Consider the following 20,086-nt stretch of genomic DNA (forward strand, 5'->3'; position numbering starts at 1 on the left):
CCTGCCGTGTGCCGACACAGAGGTAGCCACAGCCGTGAACTACCGCACTGTACACTGGTTGATAAAGAGATAGTAGTATACTCGTAACAATTAGGATGACACTATGACGGTATAAAGAATGAAAAAAAAACCACGGTTAGGTGGTAGGTATATAATAATAAATAATACAATTCTGGTCGGACGGACTGCCTGCCGTGTGCCGACACAGAGGTAGCCACAGCCGTGAACTACCGCACTGTACACTGGTTGATAAAGAGATAGTAGTATACTCGTAACAATTAGGATGACACTATGACGGTATAAAGAATGAAAAAAAAACCACGGTTAGGTGGTAGGTATATAATAATAAATAATACAATTCTGGTCGGACGGACTGCCTGCCGTGTGCCGACACAGAGGTAGCCACAGCCGTGAACTACCGCACTGTACACTGGTTGATAAAGAGATAGTAGTATACTCGTAACAATTAGGATGACACTATGACGGTATAAAGAATGAAAAAAAAACCACGGTTAGGTGGTAGGTATATAATAATAAATAATACAATTCTGGTCGGACGGACTGCCTGCCGTGTGCCGACACAGAGGTAGCCACAGCCGTGAACTACCGCACTGTACTGTGTCTGCTGCTAATATAGACTGGTTGATATTTAAAGAGATATTAGTAGTATACAACAATACTATACTGGTGGTCAGGCACTGGTCACCACTCCTGCAGCAAAAGTGTGCACTGTTAATTAATATAATTGTACTCCTGGCTCCTGCTAACAACCTGCAGTGCTCCCCAGTCTCCCCCACAATTAATTATAACTTATAAGCTTTTAATTTATACATTGATGACTGTGCAGCACACTGGGCTGAGCTGAGTGCACACAGACTGAGTCACACTGTGTGACTGACTGTGCTGTGTATCGTTTTTTTTTTCAGGCAGAGAACGGATATAGCAGAGAGAAGTGAACGGATATATTATATTAAATAAAAGTTAACTAGCAACTGCACTGGTCACTGACTGTGGTAAACTAACTCTGTCTGCGACTCTGCACAATCTCTCTCTATCTAATCTATCTATCTCTATTCTAATGGAGAGGACGCCAGACACGTCCTCTCCCTATCAATCTCAATGCACGAGTGAAAATGGCGGCGACGCGCGGCTCCTTATATAGAATCCGAGTCTCGCGATAGAATCCGAGCCTCGCGAGAATCCGACAGCGTCATGATGACGTTCGGGCGCGCTCGGGTTAACCGAGCAAGGCGGGAAGATCCGAGTCGCTCGGACCCGTGAAAAAAAACATGAAGTTCGGGCGGGTTCGGATTCCGAGGAACCGAACCCGCTCATCTCTAGTTTTTATGGACCGCCAATTCGCCCTGAAACACTCTGTTCCCTTAGTACCCTTGGCATCGGAAATTGAGATTTGTGGGTTAAACGGGGAACCATTATCCCAGGGTAAAATTACCTCTTGCACTAGCCAGATTTCTTTGTTTATTGGAGCCACACACTCTGAAAAATTGTCCTTTTATGTGACTGTCTGTACTTTTGCCCCATTGGTGTTGGGGTTACCCTGGTTAAGGGCCCACAATCCTCAATTTGACTGGGTCTCTGGGGAGATTCTTAGTTGGGGTACTGATTGTTTCAGGAGTTGCTTGAGCCTTCCAGTCAGGCTTTCGCAGCTAAGTTTGCCAGGATTGCCAGGATGTTATGCAGATTTTGCGGACGTGTTCTCCAAAAGAGTTGCAGAGGTACTACCTCCCCATCGCCCCTATGACTGTGCCAGTGATTTGTTGCCGAATGCTAAGCTTCCCAAGAGCAGGTTGTACTCCCTGTCACGTCCTGAGACTCAGGCTATGGCAGAGTACATTCAGGAGAACTTGGCTAAGGGATTTATCAGACCTTCACAGTCTCCAGTTGGGTCAGGGTTCTTCTTCGTGGGTAAAAAGGACGGTTCGTTGCGACCCTGCATCGACTTCAGGGAATTGAACCGTATCACGATTAAAAACTCATACCCACTGCCTCTCATTTCGGTCTTGTTTGACCAGCTTCGTACTGCCACCATTTTTCCTAAGATTGACTTACGCGGTGCGTACAATCTAATCCGAATAAGAGAGGGGGATGAATGGAAGACTGCCTTTAATACCCACTCAGGGCATTATGAATATTTGGTGATGCCTTTTGGGCTCTGTAATGCCCCGGCAGTCTTCCAGGACTTCATGAACGATGTGCTCAGGGAATATTTGGATAGATTCTTAGTTGTATACTTAGATGACATCCTAATCTTCTCCCATTCCCTGGAGGAACATCGGAAGCATGTACGCTTAGTCCTCCAGAAACTCAGAGACCACCGGCTTGGGGCGAAGCTGGAGAAGTGCGAATTGAAGTTCAGCAAATCGCATTTCTAGGATATATTATCTCCCCAGAAGATTTCCAAATGGAGGGTTCCAAGGTACAGGCAGTCCTGGATTGGGTGCAGCCCACTAGTTTGAAGGCGCTTCAGCGTTTTCTGGGCTTTGCGAATTTTTATAGACAATTTATCGCTGGATTTTCGTCTATAGTGGCGCCCTTGGTGGCACTCACTAAGAAAGGGGCGGATGTTGCTCACTAGTCTTGTGAGGCAAAAGCGGCTTTTGCCCGTCTCAAAAGGGCATTTGTCTCGGCCAAGGTGCTGCGACACCCAGATCCAGAGCGTCCTTTTGTGGTGGAGGTGGATGCCTCTGAGATGGGTATTGGGGCAGTGCTCTCTCAGATGGGGGTGTCTGATAATCGCCTTCATCCCTGTGCTTACTTTTCCCGTAAATTTTCGCCTGCCGAGATGAATTATGACGTGGGTAACCGGGAATTGTTGGCTATTAAGGATGCACTCGAGGAGTGGAGACACTGGCTTGAGGGGGCTAAGTTTGTGGTCTCAATTCTCACCGACCATAAGAATTTGGCATATTTAGAGTCAGCGAAGCGCCTCAATGCCAGGCAGGCACGATGGGCTTTGTTTTTTGCTCGCTTTAATTTTTTCCATTGTGTCCCCATCATGTATTAAAGTGGGCATTACCCAGGACCTCTTGTCATTAGTCCTTAGAGCACAGGAACAGGCTCCTCCAGACCTTCCGGTAGGTCTTTTGTTTGTGCCTCCTAGGTTAAGACAGCGAGTGTTCCTGGAATTCCATGCCAAGAAGTCGGCAGGTCACCTGGGTATTGCCAGAACTCGGGAGTTGCTATCTAGGGCGGTGTGGTGGCCCTCGGTGGCTAGGGATGTGGATCAGTGGGTTCGGGCATGTGACATCTGTGCCCGAAATAAGACTCCTAGAGGGGTTCCTGTTGGCCCATTACATCCACTCTCTATTCCATCTAAGCCATGGACCCACATTTCAATGGATTTTGTGGTTGACTTGCCCAAATCCTCGGGGATGACAGCCATCTGGGTTGTCGTTGACAGGTTTTCGAAGATGGCGCACTTCGTTCCATTGGTTGGGCTGCCATCGGCCAGATGCCTGTCTGAATTATTTATGCTGCATGTTGTGCGCCTCCACGGGTTGCCACTTGATGTGGTCTCTGACCGCGGATCCCAGTTTGTGGCCAAATTCTGGAGGGCATTTTGTTCCGATCTCCAGATTTCTGTCAGCTTGTCGTCAGGCTACCATCCGCAGTCTAATGGGCAGACTGAAAGGGTGAACCAGTCCTTGGAGCAGTTCCTCAGGTGTTATGTCTCCAAGTGTTAGACTGACTGGGTTGCTCATCTGTCCATGGCGGAGTTTGCCTATAACAACGCGGCTCACTCTGCTACAGGGATCTCTCCCTTCCTTTGTGTGTATGGGCATCATCCTAAGGCCAATTCTTTTGACCCCCTGGACTCCACGCCTGGTGGTTCCTCTGTGGTTTCGGTCCTTAGAGGTATTTGGAGGAAAGTGAAGAAAGCCCTTGTGTCTGTGTCATTAGTGACCAAAAGGGTTTTTGATAAGCGGAAAAGACCCTGCAGCTTCAAATTAGGAGACTTCGTCTGGTTGTCTACCAAGAATTTGAAGTTGAGACAGCCATCTCATAAGTTAGGCCCCCGGTTCATCAGTCCTTATAAGATCACTAGGGTTATCAATCCGGTGGCATTTCAGTTAGATCTACCCCGTTCTTTGGGTATCAATAAAACATTTCATTGTTCCCTTTTAAAACGGGCGATTAGTAATCCTTCTTCCAGTGGAAGACCTTCCCCTCTTCTGATACGTGGCCAGAGGGAGTTTGTTGTTGAAAGGATTCTTGACTCCAAGATGGTTCGGGGTCGGCTGTCATTTTTGGTGCACTGGAAGGGGTATGGCCCGGAGGAGCGGTCGTGGGTGCGCAGTTGTGATCTTCATGCCCCCAGACTGTTACGCTCTTTCTTCTCGCAGTTTCCCAATAAACCCGGTGGTAGGGGTTCTTTGACCCCTCGTCAGAGGGGGGGTACTGTTAGGGTCTCCTGCTCTGTGCTGCCACGTCGTCATGGCAACCGGGAGACAAGTGCTAGCGGAGTAACCTGAGCGTAGCTGATACTCCACTTCGGGTCTTTTGCTGTGCAGTGGTTACAGGCTCTGTGCACGGCAGGGGATCCGGTGCTGGTTTTTGTGCTCACAGTCTGTGAGGTCTGAGTGGGGCGTGGACAGCACCTGCTATATAAACCCTCTTCTCAGGTTAGGCAGATGCTGCTGAATCTTTGTTGGTTAGTCAGTTCCTGAAAGCTAGCTAGTACTGTGTAAACTTTGTATTTGTTTGTTGCTTACTGCAAATAGGCCTTGGGATTTGGTATTACACTCTGCCAATCCAGACCTAGCAGTAAGACTGGAGTCAGTCGTTTAACCTGCTGGGGTTCTTTTGCTACTCTGTGAACCTAGCAAGTTTGCGGCTGTATTCTCAGACTTGCCTGCCAAAATCCTTTCTCACTGTGCAAGGTGTTCAGGTGTCAGTTTAGTGGCAGTAAGCTGAACCAGTGCACTGCAAGTGAGGACTAGGATTGTGGAGACTCTCCTTGTGTCTATTATTCCATCTCTGACCAAGGAGTTTACTGCCACACCCGTTGGTAACCCTTTAGGGTTTTGCTGTTGCCCTTAGCAACAGCATTTCGGGTTCTCTACGTATTAAATCACTACATCTCGCTTCTTTCCATCTGAGCATTCCTAATACTAGGGAGACACCCAGTTTCTTAGCCTTTGGGCTTCTCTGTTCTCTTTGTGTTTATTTTGTTACCCTATCACCTTCTGTGTATGTAATGTCATATTCCCCAGTCTGTCTGTGAGTTCATTTGTTTTGCATCCCTCACCGTTCAGTCACCAGTACATTCCTGCTGGCACTGGTGTGCATAACAGATCCCCACACACAGCCATACCCTCCTCACACAGGACCCCCAACAGATCTCCCCCCACACACAGCTCTCCCCTCCTCATACAGACACCCCCTTCACTCAGATCCCCAATCACAGCTTTGCCCCCTCTCACAGCTCTGCATCTTCCCACTCAGATCCCCCCAACACACCTCTCTCCCTCTTACACAGCTCTCCCCCTCATTTAGATCCCCCTTCATAGAACTCTCCCCTTCTCACACAGACCCCCCCTCCACGCAAACTGCTCGGTCTCGCCCTCGCACTCAGCTCCTCCAAACAGCTCTCTTTCCCTACATAACTCATCGCTAAATATATTTACAGGAAGGGATGAGAGGGTCTTACACACATGGATGGGATGGTAATGATATCCCTGCGGATGGGATGCTGACTGTCAATATACCGACAGCGGCATCTCGGCCACCATAGTACCAGCAGCGGGGCGAGCGTAAAGAGTCCCCTTGCAGGCTCGCTGTTCTCGCAACGCTGCAGGTGCAATGGTTTGCTGGGCTCGCCACAGGTTTTATTCCTGATCTATGGGTGTCGTGGATACGTACAAGTGGGAATAGCCGTGGTGAGCGCTGTCGGCATTCCCAGCTGTCAGGATTTCGGTGTCGGGATTCTGACCACCGTGATATTAACTACATCCCACATGGATATATCAGCATACAGTGTGTCCCCCTGCACATACAGTAGTGGCCCTTGTTAGTTGCAGAGGGGGACATATGAATAGTAATTTTTTTTTAAGGGGGTGGCCATGCTTCTCCATATTTGGCCACACCACACCAGTACTTTGATCCATATCCGCTGCCCTGACCGCACCCCCTAGTTAGGGCTGCTTCCATATTTCCCGGGCTGATTTTGTATCCCAATCCGCCTCTGTGCAGGGGTGTATGGATTGGTGGTCCAAGACCAATTCAAATTATTTATGGTCACTGTAATAGGCAAAACTAGTGATGTGGGCTAACAATCATAAAATATGCGGACAGAAGCAAATCTTGTCCCTCAACACACAATTGAACCTTAGGATTATATACTTAATTTAATATTTATTTCTACACTTATCAATAGGAAACTGTTGTTCTATGGGGTGCCTTGAAAAAAATTCTGAAACTCTAGGGCGCCGTGATTCAAAAAAGTTTGTGAACCACTGGTATAGACAACATGGAGAGGAGATATACAAGGATAAAATTAACATAATTCATGGTGTACTTACTGGGAATAAAACAATTGGAACTGTCAAGGTTACCGCCACAAGTACTGCCAAACGGACGCAGAGAAGAAGGGTGTCAAATCTGTACACTTTTGTGTAAGTGTGAAGTAATTCATCTTGCACTTCACCTGCAAGCATGGCAAATAGAAACATTATTTAGTGCACAGTTTATTTGCAAAAACAAAATAATACAACAAATAATTGCAGAACCCAAATACTTAAAAAAATAGAAGATAAAATACTCATCAAACTCAATATCTAAAGAAATTTAACAGAAATGAAATGTCACTATATAAAATATGTGTTGCTATTGCTGTGACTAGAGAAGAATTTGATAATTAGTGTAATGGGGCCTGTACTGTATTGTATCCTGCTCCAAGTCCCCTTGATATGATGCTGACTTTCTGCACAGACACAAGCAACTTTAGAGACACTGGCCCTCATTCCGAGTTGATCACATGTAGCAACTTTTTGCTGCTCGTGCGATCAACCTGACGCCGCCTATGGGGGAGTGTATTTTAGCATAGCAGCGCTGCGATCACTTGTGCAGCCCTGCTATGCTAACAAAGTTTCCTGCAAAACAAGACCATGGTCAGACTTACTTACCCTGTGCGACGGATCCAGCGACGAAGGTCCCAGGATTGACGTCAGACATCCGGCCTCCAAACGCCTGGATCCAACTGTGTCCGCCTCACCAGGCCTGAAAAACGGTCAGTTGACACCCCGAAATGCCTCCCGCCTGTCAGTCTTCATGCAATCGCCGCTGCGATCAGTTTCTGCACTGGTGGCGTCGCATCGCGCAGCTGCAGTCCTGACCCATTCGCACAGCAGCAAAGAACCACTGCATGCGAATGGGTTGGAATGACACCCACTGGGAGATTTAGAAAAGAGTGAAAAGATTTGAGAAGTGAGCCAGTGAAGAAGTTGCCCATGGCTACCAATTAGCTTGGAGGTAGCATTTATCAAGTGCATTCAATAAAATTATAGGTATCAGCTGATTGGTTGTCATGGGCAACTTCTCCACTGGCTTACTTCTACACTCTTTTCACTGCTTCATACATCTCCACTGCAATATCATTTAACAGTATATATGAGGGTGATTTGGGATCTTTATGGTTTTGTAGGAGAGAGTTCTGAGAAGCATATTTATCAGAAAATATTTGCATAATATCTCCAGAGAACACTTGTTTTCAGGGCTGCCTGCAAATACTGAGAATCGCCTGGATGTATGTATGATTTCCCGTATTATTAGCACAAAACCATCTCCCTTAGTTTCCTATAGAGGCTGCTAAAATGTCAGATTTGCCAAGCTTCAGAATGCGAAGCTTGGCCTGGTAGAGAATGCCATCTTCAGATGGCATTAGATACTGCAGCCTATGGGTCAAACTTTCTGATAGAGGGATCTGAAGGATCCCTTCTCAGCCATGGCCTTTTGGAGCCAATGAGCCAGATTCAGAGGTGCACACAGTAACGTGTGCAGCTGTGATTTCATATGCAGCAGACTGGTGGAAATATACTGACTACTGTATGAGATGCCCACTGCTGGCTTCTCACATCGGCCGTATATGAAAAAACGTGGGAACATCAGGAACCATCTGAACAACCCTATCTCAGAATGAGCATCTCTCCTAAGACACCAGGGCTCTCTCCAGCTGCGTACAAGTTCATAATAGCTGACTATGGCACGCCCAGAAACAGTCCTGAAAAACCTGCGTTTTTCTAGCCATCCCCCCCGTTACCTTCCTCAGATGCAGACTGTCTGTCACTCACTTTGTGAATAAATCCTATGTGTGTACACAATCGCTAATCCATTGCCGAGTATGCACATTGTGACTTTGCTGCATTATCCGTAGCAAAACATCGCTCCGCTGCTTCCGCAATCAACGTTGCGTCCACCTCTGAATCAGGCCCAGTGTCCCTGGATGTAATTTTTGTTACATGCTGGTGATCACTAATTTATTATTGAGGCGATAAGAATTACTAATCAGGACTAATTTGCGATAATTAATAAATATGGCCTTGAGAGCCTGCGAATGGAACCAAGCTAGGTGTACTCTAAATAAAAGGAGGTATGATGTGTCTTCCCCCCCCCCCCCCCCCACCTGACCCCCAGGCCCACAACAGGCCGAGAAACTGCCCTGTAACGCCCCTTCCTCTAAACATGTGACATCTTGACATCACACCAGGGTGATGTCATGACTCGGGGCCACTGACACTATGAAGAAGCTGAGCACCCAAGGATGCTCTTGGAGGTTCTGCACCAATTCTCTAGTCTGCAGGGTGGAGTTCCAGGTATCCTGTAACTCAAACAGAGGAGCTACAGGGAAGCGGCGGTTCAGGACCCCTAGGCGCTGCGCTCTGGATGGTGGTACAGCTCACCCACCCCTAATTATGGCCTTGTGTCTCTCTAGCATTGTGTGACTATTATCACTTAACTCTGGGGTTCTAAATGGATATATTGGGTCCTACAACATTGGTCATTATGCCAATTACAATGGTATTCTGTAGGACTAGGTAATATGTTAATAACTTGTAATACGCTAATTGTAATAGTTTACAATTCCCAATTTCCTAATAATTGCCTTTCTTATAATAATAAAAATAATAATTTTATTTATATATAGATGCAATCATGCTCATCCGTACGCACCGTGACATGAATGGCGCGACTAGTGTGCTCACATCTATAATGTGTGCTTGCATATACCATATTCTTCTATGGAGCGAATGCCGGCTGCGACTAGTTGACTAGTCGCAGCACAGCGTACCTTGCGGCTTGCTGCAATACGTATGCCCATACGTACGCATCGTGGCAAGGATAAGCATGGCTACATCTTTAGTGATCTTTCTCCAATAGGACTCAACACTTAACAGATAGTATGAATGTAATACAGTACATAATCTATGGACGTTATAAAGAGGTTTAGGTTTGCATGAAATACAGAGACCATTGAGATGCTACAAATGAGATGGCTGTGGCAGCCGTTTGGGTCATCAGTTGCAGGATTATTCATCCTACACATGAAGGGTCCAGGTGAAGCAGCCATTTAAGATGCACTACACAGAATTACACTGGGCAGGACAGGCATTGCGTGGAACTGATGAAACATAATGGGAGAGACAGAAATACTAGGCAAGGTCCTTGCAAGTTCATCAGAACTATGTATTTTTCATTCTACACAGAGCAGCAGGCAAGGTAGCCATGTTTGGTGCACTACATTGCTTACAATGTGCGAATAAGCACTACATGGAGATAAGACATACAAGGATAAAATGAACAGTGAACAGAATACCCACTGCATACTGTAGATAGTTCAGTGAGTTGCTCAACCTGCCCTAATAAGTACCAGGCAAGGCAGCCATCTAGGGCCCACTACATAGGTTACAGTGGAGCAGGATCAGCAATTCACAGAAGTGCAACATGCAGTAGGAAAGTACACTGAAAAGAAAAAGAACTGTTGAGGTGGAGTCCAAGGAGAGACAACAGGTGGCAGTATCAGCATAGGGCATATAGAAATAAAACAGTATTTAAACTGTATCAATAATATACTTAATTTACAGACATATTGTAATCCAATTGCATAACATCACTGATAAAAATGTTTTAGATCATGACTGATGGGTGACGGGTCTGGTATACAAGTTACACGGTTAAAAGACAGACACCATATGGTCAACTTTAAAAGGTCGACAGGGTCAAAAGTCCAACAGGGTCAAAAAGTCGACAGGGTCAAAGACTGACAGTCAAAAGGTCGACACCAAATTTTTTGCGTGTGTTATTTTGTGAGTGTGAAGGAAGGAGCAGGGTGATGCCAGAGAGGATGGGGCCGAAGTGTGAGGGAAGGAGCAGGGTGATGGAGGAGTGCATGGGGCTTGAGTGTGAGGGAAGGAGCAGAATGATGGAGGAAGGGATGGGAATAGAGTGTAGTATAGGAGAGGATAGGGCCAGTGTATGAGGGAAGAAATAGGTGATTGAGTAGAGGATGTGGCTAGAGTGCAATGGGAGGAGCAGGGTGATGGAGAAGATGATGGGGTCCAAGTGTAAGGAGAGGAGCAGAATGATGGAGGAGAGGATGGGGCCAGAGTATGAGAGAAGGAGGAGGGTGATGGAGAAGAGGATGGGCCGAAGTGTGAAGGAAGGAGGAGGGTGATTGAGGAGAGGATGGGGCGAAAGTGTTAAGGGAGGAGCAGGGTGATGGAGTAGAGGATGGGGCCAGAGTGTGAGGGAAAGAGCAGGATGATGGAGGAGTTCATGGGGCTGGAGTGTGAGGGAACGAGCAGAATAATGGAGGATGGGATGGGTCTGAAGTGTGGTGTAGGAGAGGATGGGGCCACAGTCTGAGGGAAGTAGAAGATTGATGGAGGAGCGGATGGGGCCAAACTGTTAGGGAAGGAGGAGGGAGGGATGGAGGGAAGAGGGGAGGGGCCGAAATGTGAGGACAGATGGAGAATGATGGAGGAGAGGATGGGATTGGTGTGTGAGGGAAGGAGGAGGAGGATGGAGGAGATGAGGGGCTGAAGTGTGAGGGAAGGAGGAGAGTGATGGAACAGGGAAGGGGCCAGAGTGTGAGTGAAGGAGCAGAATGATGGAGAAGAAGATGGGATTGGTGTGTGAGGGAATGAGAAGGAATATGGAGGAGATGAGGGGCTGAAGTGTGAGGGAAGGAGGAGAGCGGTGGAACAGGGGAGGGGCCAGAGTGTGAGGGAAGGAGCAGAATGATAGAGGAGATGATGGGATTGGAGTGTGGGGGAAGGAGGAGGGTGATAAAACAGGGGAGGGGCCAGAGTGTGAGGGAAGGAGCAGAATGATGGAAGAGAGGATGGGATTGGAGTGTGAGGGAAGGAGGAGGGTGATGGAGGAGAGGAGGGGTCAAAGTGTGAGGGAAGGAACAGAATGATGGAGGAAAGGATGGGATTGGAGTGTAAAGGAAGGCGGAGGGTGATGAGAGGCCGGAACGTGAGGAAAGGAGGAGGGTGATGGAGAAGAGGAGGGGCCAGAGTGTGAGGGAAGGAGCAGGGTGATGGAGGAGAGGAGGGTAATGGAGGAGAGGATGGGATTGGAATGTGAGGGAAGGAGTAGGGTGATAGAGGAAACAAGAGGCCAGAATGTGAGGAAAGGAGGAGGGTGATGGAGGAGAGGAGGGGCTTTAGCATGAGGGAACTATTGCAGAGAGCGCACTACATGCTGTTTTTCTCTTCAGTCTGGGGCCTAGGAACCAGGATCAGCCACATACATCTCAGCTCCGAGTTAGGAGTAAGAGCAAAGAAAACAGAGTAAGTTGCTCCTTGATAAAACCATGCTGCACAGTGGGTAGAGCATATTTAAAATGTGCAGAAAAATTTATAGTTGGAAAAGGTGTATCCTAGTTTAATTCTAAATTTTAGTGTAAAACTAAAGCTGCCTAGTACTTGTGGGCTTCATGCAAAACATCCTCCTCAACTGACTGGATTTTGGCAGGACAGTCCCGCTTGTTGGGCACTGTCCTGCTGTCCCACAAGTGAATCGCAGTGTCCAGCGGTGTAGAGGGGGGGGAGGGCAGTTGGGAACGGGATTCGTGTGATAATTCTAGCTGGCAAAAGCGGTGAAAAGTATAGAAGAAAATGGGGAAATCTGCCTGTACCCCCCAAAAAGCAAAAATAATATAGGATAACATTATAGAAGTCTATTATTGGTTATAATAAAACTATTTGGTGTAGTTAAATTAGGTCAAATGGCTGTTATATGCATTTTTAAAAACATGTTAATAAATGATAGAAAGCTATTTTTTTCCAACAAAATTAGTGCTCTTATTAAATTTGGGGTACATAAAAAAGGGTATAAGTATATATTTCAGTCATTTTAGGGTACTTTAAAAAAAAGTGGAAACAGACCAGTTACTCCCACCTGCAATTCTAAAAACACTTGTCCCAGTCATAACGCACTCCAGTATACCTGTCCCATACCTTGTACCCCAATTTCCATCACTTTTGCATTTTTTGACCCTAAAACTGACATGTCATTATTAGCTAATTAAGAATAATAAAAAACTTCTAAAGTGCTTAATTAGTTGTTCAGGGGGTGTCCAAGGGGTTCAGAACAAAACCCCCAAATTTTTAGCTTGAAACAGGGATTTTGCACTGCTTATCACCAGCTCTGAGCTGGTGAAGCAAAATCCGTGATAAGCCTTATGGAGACTTATAGCCAGTAATAGGGTACCAAATTCTTGCATTTGTGATAATTTATTGCAAAACCACGATATTGCGGCTAATAGGATACCCTCCATTTGTTATTTTTAATTTAACACATAATAAATAATTCTGTTTGCTTTATTTCATACAGTGCCAACCAAAATATATTTGTGGCAGAAAAAAACGAAACATTCTCTAAAGTCTACCTTCAGGCGCATAGTTGTCTTAATGTGGCGCCATAGCGGCTAACTGTGAATGTTCTCATTGGTCTAATGGGGTGTGGACAGCAGGATCTCAGCATGACCCCAGCACAGTGTGGTGCTGAAGTAAAAAAAAAAAAAAAAAAATTACAAAAAAATTAAATGGTGATGTTATTTGGTGTAGCTGTGAGAAATAAACTATTGTAAACATTAGCGTTTTGGCCATTATATAAAAGACCTTAAACCTGCACAGAGATTGACCCCTGGCACACTTTCAACTCTAGCAATGCACTCCTTTAAAATCAATGTTATGTGCATTGAAGTGGAAGGAGCATGACTTGAGCAGCGATGTGGAAAGTATCTGAAACCAGTAAGGGAGACATGCCTCACTTTCACTCTGCACTGATTATGTTTAAGGATCACAATATCAGATTTACAGCAATTTTCATTAGCAAGTTGTTCCTTGACAGTTTGACAGGAGTCTAAAGGGCCCTATACACTAGAACGATAATGCCCGATTTCAGCCCAATTCGGGCATTTGGGCCGATATATTGGGTGAAATCGGGCATTTCGTTGTGCTTTACACCTGATCCGATCCGATGCGCGTTCCCGTGAGCATCACCCTAGGTCCGACATATCACGAGTGCTGCACTCGTGATATGTCGGATCCCGCAGGAATGGCTGGAATAGTGTCAGGTTCGGTCTGGTTTGTGTCCCCGGAGGGGGCGCCAGTGGGTCAGTGGAGGCAGGATGGAGGAAGAGAGGAGACTGGATTGGATTCCCGCGCATGTGCGCAATGTTATTTATTAACATAAAAGTTCACACAATAAGGCAGCAGAATAACGTGCAGGAATAAACAATAAAAAGTATGCAATGGAAATGGTGCAGCTTGGAAGCTGAGAGTCTATGGAAGGAATGGTAATAAATGTATAGCTACCTGGTAGCAGATGCAGGAGACTCAGGTGAATGTTCACAGTGCAGTTCGTTAGGCACAGGCAGCTAGCAAGCTGCTTCACAGGTGAGGTGATGGAATGCACCTGGAGAGAGTCTCTACTGCTGAGGCTGAAGCACACTGTGGTTGTAGATAGGTGTGGAGCCAAATACAGAAGCAGGGGTTGCTGATGCTTGTAGTTCCACGGAGATGCAGGAGGATAACCAGGAACACAGGGGATCTGGAGACTGGAACACAGGGAACCACTGGAGGCTGGAACACAGGGAACCACTGGAGACTTGACACACCGAATGTAGCAGGAGAGCTGGAGTGATTGCTGGAACTTGTAGTTCCACAGGAACACAGGAACTTGCACACTGAATGTCTCAGGAGAGCTGGAGTGGTTGCTGGAACTTGTAGTTCCACAGGAACACAGGAACTTGCACACTGAATGTCGCAGGAGAGCTGGAGGGGTTGCTGGAACTTGTAGTTCCACAGGAACACAGGAACTTGCACACGGAATGTCGCAGGAGAGCTGGAGTGGTTGCTGGAACTTGTAGTTCCACAGGAACACAGGAACTGCTGGGAACTGGAACAGCTGGGACCTGTTGTTCCACAGGTCCACTACACAAGGATATCTCTGTAGACAGAGGATTGCAAACAGGAGCCACCTGTTCACGGGATGTGACGTGTTGTCCAAGGCGATGTGAGAGAGCCACAAACTGGAAGTTATACCTCCTGCCCAGCAGTGATTGGACACAAACTGCAGGCAGAGATACTAGCTGGATTAGGTGTCCAGATCAGCTGTGAGTTGGCTGAAGCATTCCAGGCTGCAGAGGACTGAAAACCAGAACTGGAACAGAACTGAACTGGTTAGGTGGAGCACGGTGAGCTGTGGGCTGCAGGAGACTGAAGACTGGAACAGAACTGGAACTGCTGGGACCTGTAGTTCCACAGCAGTGATGCAATGGAAAATGCAGATTCCTGACAGTACCCCCCCTTTTATGGGTGGGCACCGAACACCCACGCTGGAACTTGGAGGAACCTTGAAAAAGAACTTAGGAAAACACAAAAGCAGAGGTCCTCAAAAGTCTTCCCAACTTTCATCTTCAGAAGACAGATTTTCCTTGTCAGAACAAGTAGACCATTCAGGGTCATTTGAGACAGAATTTACTTCCTGGGAAAAGGCATAGCTAGGAAGGATAGAACCTCCCATAATGTAACTTGAGTCTTCATCAACAAACTCACTTTCAGAGTCAGAGTCCAGGTCTAGTGTGGTCATGGGAGCCTTTTGTTTAGGAACAACAGAATCTGAGACAATCTGTGGACCAGTCAATTTGAAGCTATATGAGACACCAGGACTAGGGGTAACGGCAGCATAGCCAACACTTACGTCAACAGATGGTAGACTTTGAACTGGTTCTGGAGCTCTCCAATTCCTGTAATTCTTGAAATCTCTGATACATTGATTCAACAGAACCTGTTCATGTTTGGAAGGAGTTGAGTCGAAAAACTGAAAACTGGAAGACTGATCAGATGTTGAATCCGGAGAGTCAATACTTTCAGAAGTGTTGCTGTAGGATGGAGACACGGGAGTATATGCAACTTTCAAATCTGAAGTCTGAGAACCTTGTCTTGACTTTACAGCTTGGAAATCTTTAATAGCTTGGTCTAATGTATCCTGATCTTGCACAGACAGAGATGTTGGAGAGGATTTAGCAGTAGACAAACTGTTGACAAATTGGCCAGAATGCCCAGTTGACTCTGAATGCATAAACTTTGGAGCAAACTCCTGTTTTACGGCTTCGCAGAAAGCGGGAAGATCACTCAGTAACGGATCTTTAGATTCAATGAGAGGATTCGCCCAGTCCAGTGCTCTACCTTTGAAGAACAGGAGGAAGTATCTGATTGCATTGGCTGGAGAAATAGTCACTGAAGGTTCAGACTCAGTAAAAGCGAGGTATTGGCTCGCCACTGCACGAAACTGAGCATAGTCACCATCAAAGTAGACTGGAGCTTGTGTATCTGGTGGACACTTGGAAGGCTGAATGTCAGTTGAAGTCTCGGAAGACAATGTAGGACACTTGAGAGTTGAGGACTGGAATAAGCATTCAGAAGCAGGAGTAGAATCAACTTGAAATGCTCGAGGGTGGAGAGAGGACGTCATCTCCTGGATTGACTGACGGGAATTCTGAGCTGAGGTTGACCGAACGCTAGAAGCTTCATCTTGGGGTGAGATGCTTAGAGCCTCCATCTGGATTGAGGCAACTGCAATATCTGCAAGAACTGTAGACTCTGGACATAGCGACAGGAGTTGTTTACTTGAAACACCGGAGAGAACCACATCGGGTTCAGAGGAACTGGAATCGGCAGGGACCGATGGCAACTTTAGACAAATGGATGGAACAGGGATTTGTCCAGGACTACTTGAATTGACTTGAACTGTAAGAGTCTGATCTGGACAGACGGATGGGACCGGATTGGGTCCAGATAAGCTTGAACCGGCTGGAACCGCAGGAGTCTTCAGACTGACGGATAGAACCGGATTTGATACAAAGAGACTGGAATCGGCTGGAACCGAAGGAGTCCTCGGATTGACGGATAGGACCGGATTTGATCCGAGGATGCTGGAATCGGCTGGAACCGAAGGAGGTAGCTCAGCATTGGAAACAGAGCTACTCGGGCTGGCTGGAACCAGAGGAGGCTGATCTGGACAGACGGATGGGACCGGATTGGGTCCAGATAAGCATGAACCGGCTGGAACCGGATTTGATATGAAGAGACTGGAATCGGCTGGAACCGAAGGAGTCCTCGGAGTGACGGATAGGACCGGATTTGATCCGAGGATGCTGGAATCGGCTGGAACCGAAGGAGGTAGCCCATCATTGGAGCCACTCAGGCTGGCTGGAACCAGTGGAGACTTTGGACCGACAGCTGGAACCGGGCTAGGTCCATTGACACTTGATTCTGTATAGACAGAATCCGGATGTTCTAATGATCCCTCTTGGAGTGGTACTGAGCTGGTAGCACTCTCTGAAGTTGGCAAACAAAAGTTCATGTCTGTATCTGTGACTTTAAGAATTCCTCCTGGGATCTTGGCCCTGGATTCCTCGCTTGAGGCTGAAACTCTAAAGACCCCTCCTGGGGTTAATAGATCAGACACACTTCTTTGAGTTGCATGCCCGGATGCCACTTCTGGAACCTGAACATCAGATACCCCTTCTGGGGTCACAACATCAGATGCCCCTCCTGGGGCTGTAATCACAGATGCCCCTTCTCGGGCTGTAGGCACGGACGCCCCTTCTCGGGCTGTAGGCACGGACGCCCCTTCTCGGGCTGTAGGCACGGACGCCCCTTCTCGGGCTGTAGGCACGGACGCCCCTTCTCGGGCTGTAGGCACAGACGCCCCTTCTCGGGCTGTAGGCACAGACGCCCCTTCTCGGGCTGTAGGCACAGACGCCCCTTCTCGGGCTGTAGGCACAGACGCCCCTTCTCGGGCTGTAGGCACAGACGCCCCTTCTCGGGCTGTAGGCACAGACGCCCCTTCTCGGGCTGTAGGCACAGACGCCCCTTCTCGGGCTGTAGGCACAGACGCCCCTTCTCGGGCTGTAGGCACAGACGCCCCTTCTCGGGCTGTAGGCACAGACGCCCCTTCTCGGGCTGTAGGCACAGAAACTACTTTAGTTATGGGTAACATAGATAGTCTCTGTTGATTTCTGAACTTGGGATTGGGTCTATTTGTCACAGGACCCCAATCGTATACTTTTTGGACACTCCTGTCCGGGGTAAAGGAACTTGAAACTGTAGAGGATACGTTGGAAGGTTTGCAGGTGAAAACACTGAGATGCTGGGACCTGTCACCAACTTTTGAGTTACGGAAGGAACAGTCCTTAATAAGATGACTAGAACTCCCACAGTAAAAGCAGAGGTGAAGCTGCTTGCGATGCCGGCGTTCAGCTTCCGTGAGTTTGGAGCGCGGGTAGCTCTGGAATCTGCCCTCTCTCTGCATAGGAGAAGAGACTTTAGCTTGAAGAAAAGTTGACACGGAGGTCGCACTAGTCTCAATACTTTGAGCAGTACTCTTCACTGCGTTTAAAGCACCACTCAGGATTTCTGGCATTATCGGAATGATTTTTGTTAGGAGACTTTGAAGTTGTTCCAATAGATGATAAAGAGTGCTTAGTGGTTCAGAGTTCACAGCAGACAACAAAGGAGTCTTGAAGCTTTCAAAGGAGGAAGTCGCTCTCTCAGGAGAATTCGCTGCGAAGGGACTGCCATAGGACTGACTTGAGCAACAGCCATCCACAGGAACGGATTGTGCAGGGAAAGTTGAAATGACTGGAGCAGGAGTGACTTGAACAGGAACTGGAGAAACAACAGAACTTGGAAGGGATTGCTGCAAGGTATCCAAACGGATAGACATTCCCTGTAGAAACAGGATCATCTGCTGCTGCGCAGCCTCTTGACCATCCAAACGGGAGACCAGATTTTGTAAGGCCCCTGACCCCACATTCTGACCACCATCCGAGTCCATGGGCCTTGGACAAACTGTCAGGTTCGGTCTGGTTTGTGTCCCCGGAGGGGGCGCCAGTGGGTCAGTGGAGGCAGGATGGAGGAAGAGAGGAGACTGGATTGGATTCCCGCGCATGTGCGCAATGTTATTTATTAACATAAAAGTTCACACAATAAGGCAGCAGAATAACGTGCAGGAATAAACAATAAAAAGTATGCAATGGAAATGGTGCAGCTTGGAAGCTGAGAGTCTATGGAAGGAATGGTAATAAATGTATAGCTACCTGGTAGCAGATGCAGGAGACTCAGGTGAATGTTCACAGTGCAGTTCGTTAGGCACAGGCAGCTAGCAAGCTGCTTCACAGGTGAGGTGATGGAATGCACCTGGAGAGAGTCTCTACTGCTGAGGCTGAAGCACACTGTGGTTGTAGATAGGTGTGGAGCCAAATACAGAAGCAGGGGTTGCTGATGCTTGTAGTTCCACGGAGATGCAGGAGGATAACCAGGAACACAGGGGATCTGGAGACTGGAACACAGGGAACCACTGGAGGCTGGAACACAGGGAACCACTGGAGACTTGACACACCGAATGTAGCAGGAGAGCTGGAGTGATTGCTGGAACTTGTAGTTCCACAGGAACACAGGAACTTGCACACTGAATGTCTCAGGAGAGCTGGAGTGGTTGCTGGAACTTGTAGTTCCACAGGAACACAGGAACTTGCACACTGAATGTCGCAGGAGAGCTGGAGGGGTTGCTGGAACTTGTAGTTCCACAGGAACACAGGAACTTGCACACGGAATGTCGCAGGAGAGCTGGAGTGGTTGCTGGAACTTGTAGTTCCACAGGAACACAGGAACTGCTGGGAACTGGAACAGCTGGGACCTGTTGTTCCACAGGTCCACTACACAAGGATATCTCTGTAGACAGAGGATTGCAAACAGGAGCCACCTGTTCACGGGATGTGACGTGTTGTCCAAGGCGATGTGAGAGAGCCACAAACTGGAAGTTATACCTCCTGCCCAGCAGTGATTGGACACAAACTGCAGGCAGAGATACTAGCTGGATTAGGTGTCCAGATCAGCTGTGAGTTGGCTGAAGCATTCCAGGCTGCAGAGGACTGAAAACCAGAACTGGAACAGAACTGAACTGGTTAGGTGGAGCACGGTGAGCTGTGGGCTGCAGGAGACTGAAGACTGGAACAGAACTGGAACTGCTGGGACCTGTAGTTCCACAGCAGTGATGCAATGGAAAATGCAGATTCCTGACAAATAGTAAATGAAACATCGTATGCAAAAGGACCGCATACGATGTATCTTATACTATCCTGCCGCCCGGGAGGTAGCCGGGGCGTTGAAGGGAAATCTTATACGACATGACAGACCGTCATGTTGTATAAGTGTATGGGGCCCTTTATTTTGTTACTTTTGTTATTTTTAATAGCATACTGTAAGTTGCATTCACCCAACACCAGTGCTAGATTGCCCACCTGGCACTTCTCACAAATGCTTCCGGTCCGGCCACGCAGAGAGACTACGGCTAGCCAAGCAGCTTAGCCTCCCTGAACTTTGCTCGGCTCCCCAGCTCACAGAGACGGGGCCAGCCAAGCAGCTCTGAGTCCCGGGGCATCTGCTCGGCCACCCAGCATACTACAGAGAGATGGGGTTAGGGTGGCCGATCCCAGGATCAGAGGGATTGGCCGGGATTGAGTCCCGGTATTGGAATTTCTAATCCCGGG

At 47.6% G+C, this 20,086-nt stretch overlaps 1 protein-coding gene across 2 annotated transcripts in view; it reads right to left on the reverse strand.

The window, feature by feature from the left end:
- Positions 1-20,086, reverse strand: part of SLC38A4 (solute carrier family 38 member 4) — a 209,152-nt gene that overhangs the window by 37,078 nt on the left and 151,988 nt on the right. For both annotated transcript variants that reach the window (XM_063927359.1, XM_063927358.1), the window contains exon 13: positions 6,543-6,667. In XM_063927359.1, coding sequence (XP_063783429.1) covers positions 6,543-6,667 — 125 coding nt within the window. The remainder of the gene's footprint in view (positions 1-6,542; positions 6,668-20,086) is intronic.

The sequence above is a fragment of the Pseudophryne corroboree genome, chromosome 6 (assembly GCF_028390025.1).
Source record: "Pseudophryne corroboree isolate aPseCor3 chromosome 6, aPseCor3.hap2, whole genome shotgun sequence".
In the NCBI taxonomy this organism is placed as follows: domain Eukaryota; kingdom Metazoa; phylum Chordata; class Amphibia; order Anura; family Myobatrachidae; genus Pseudophryne; species Pseudophryne corroboree.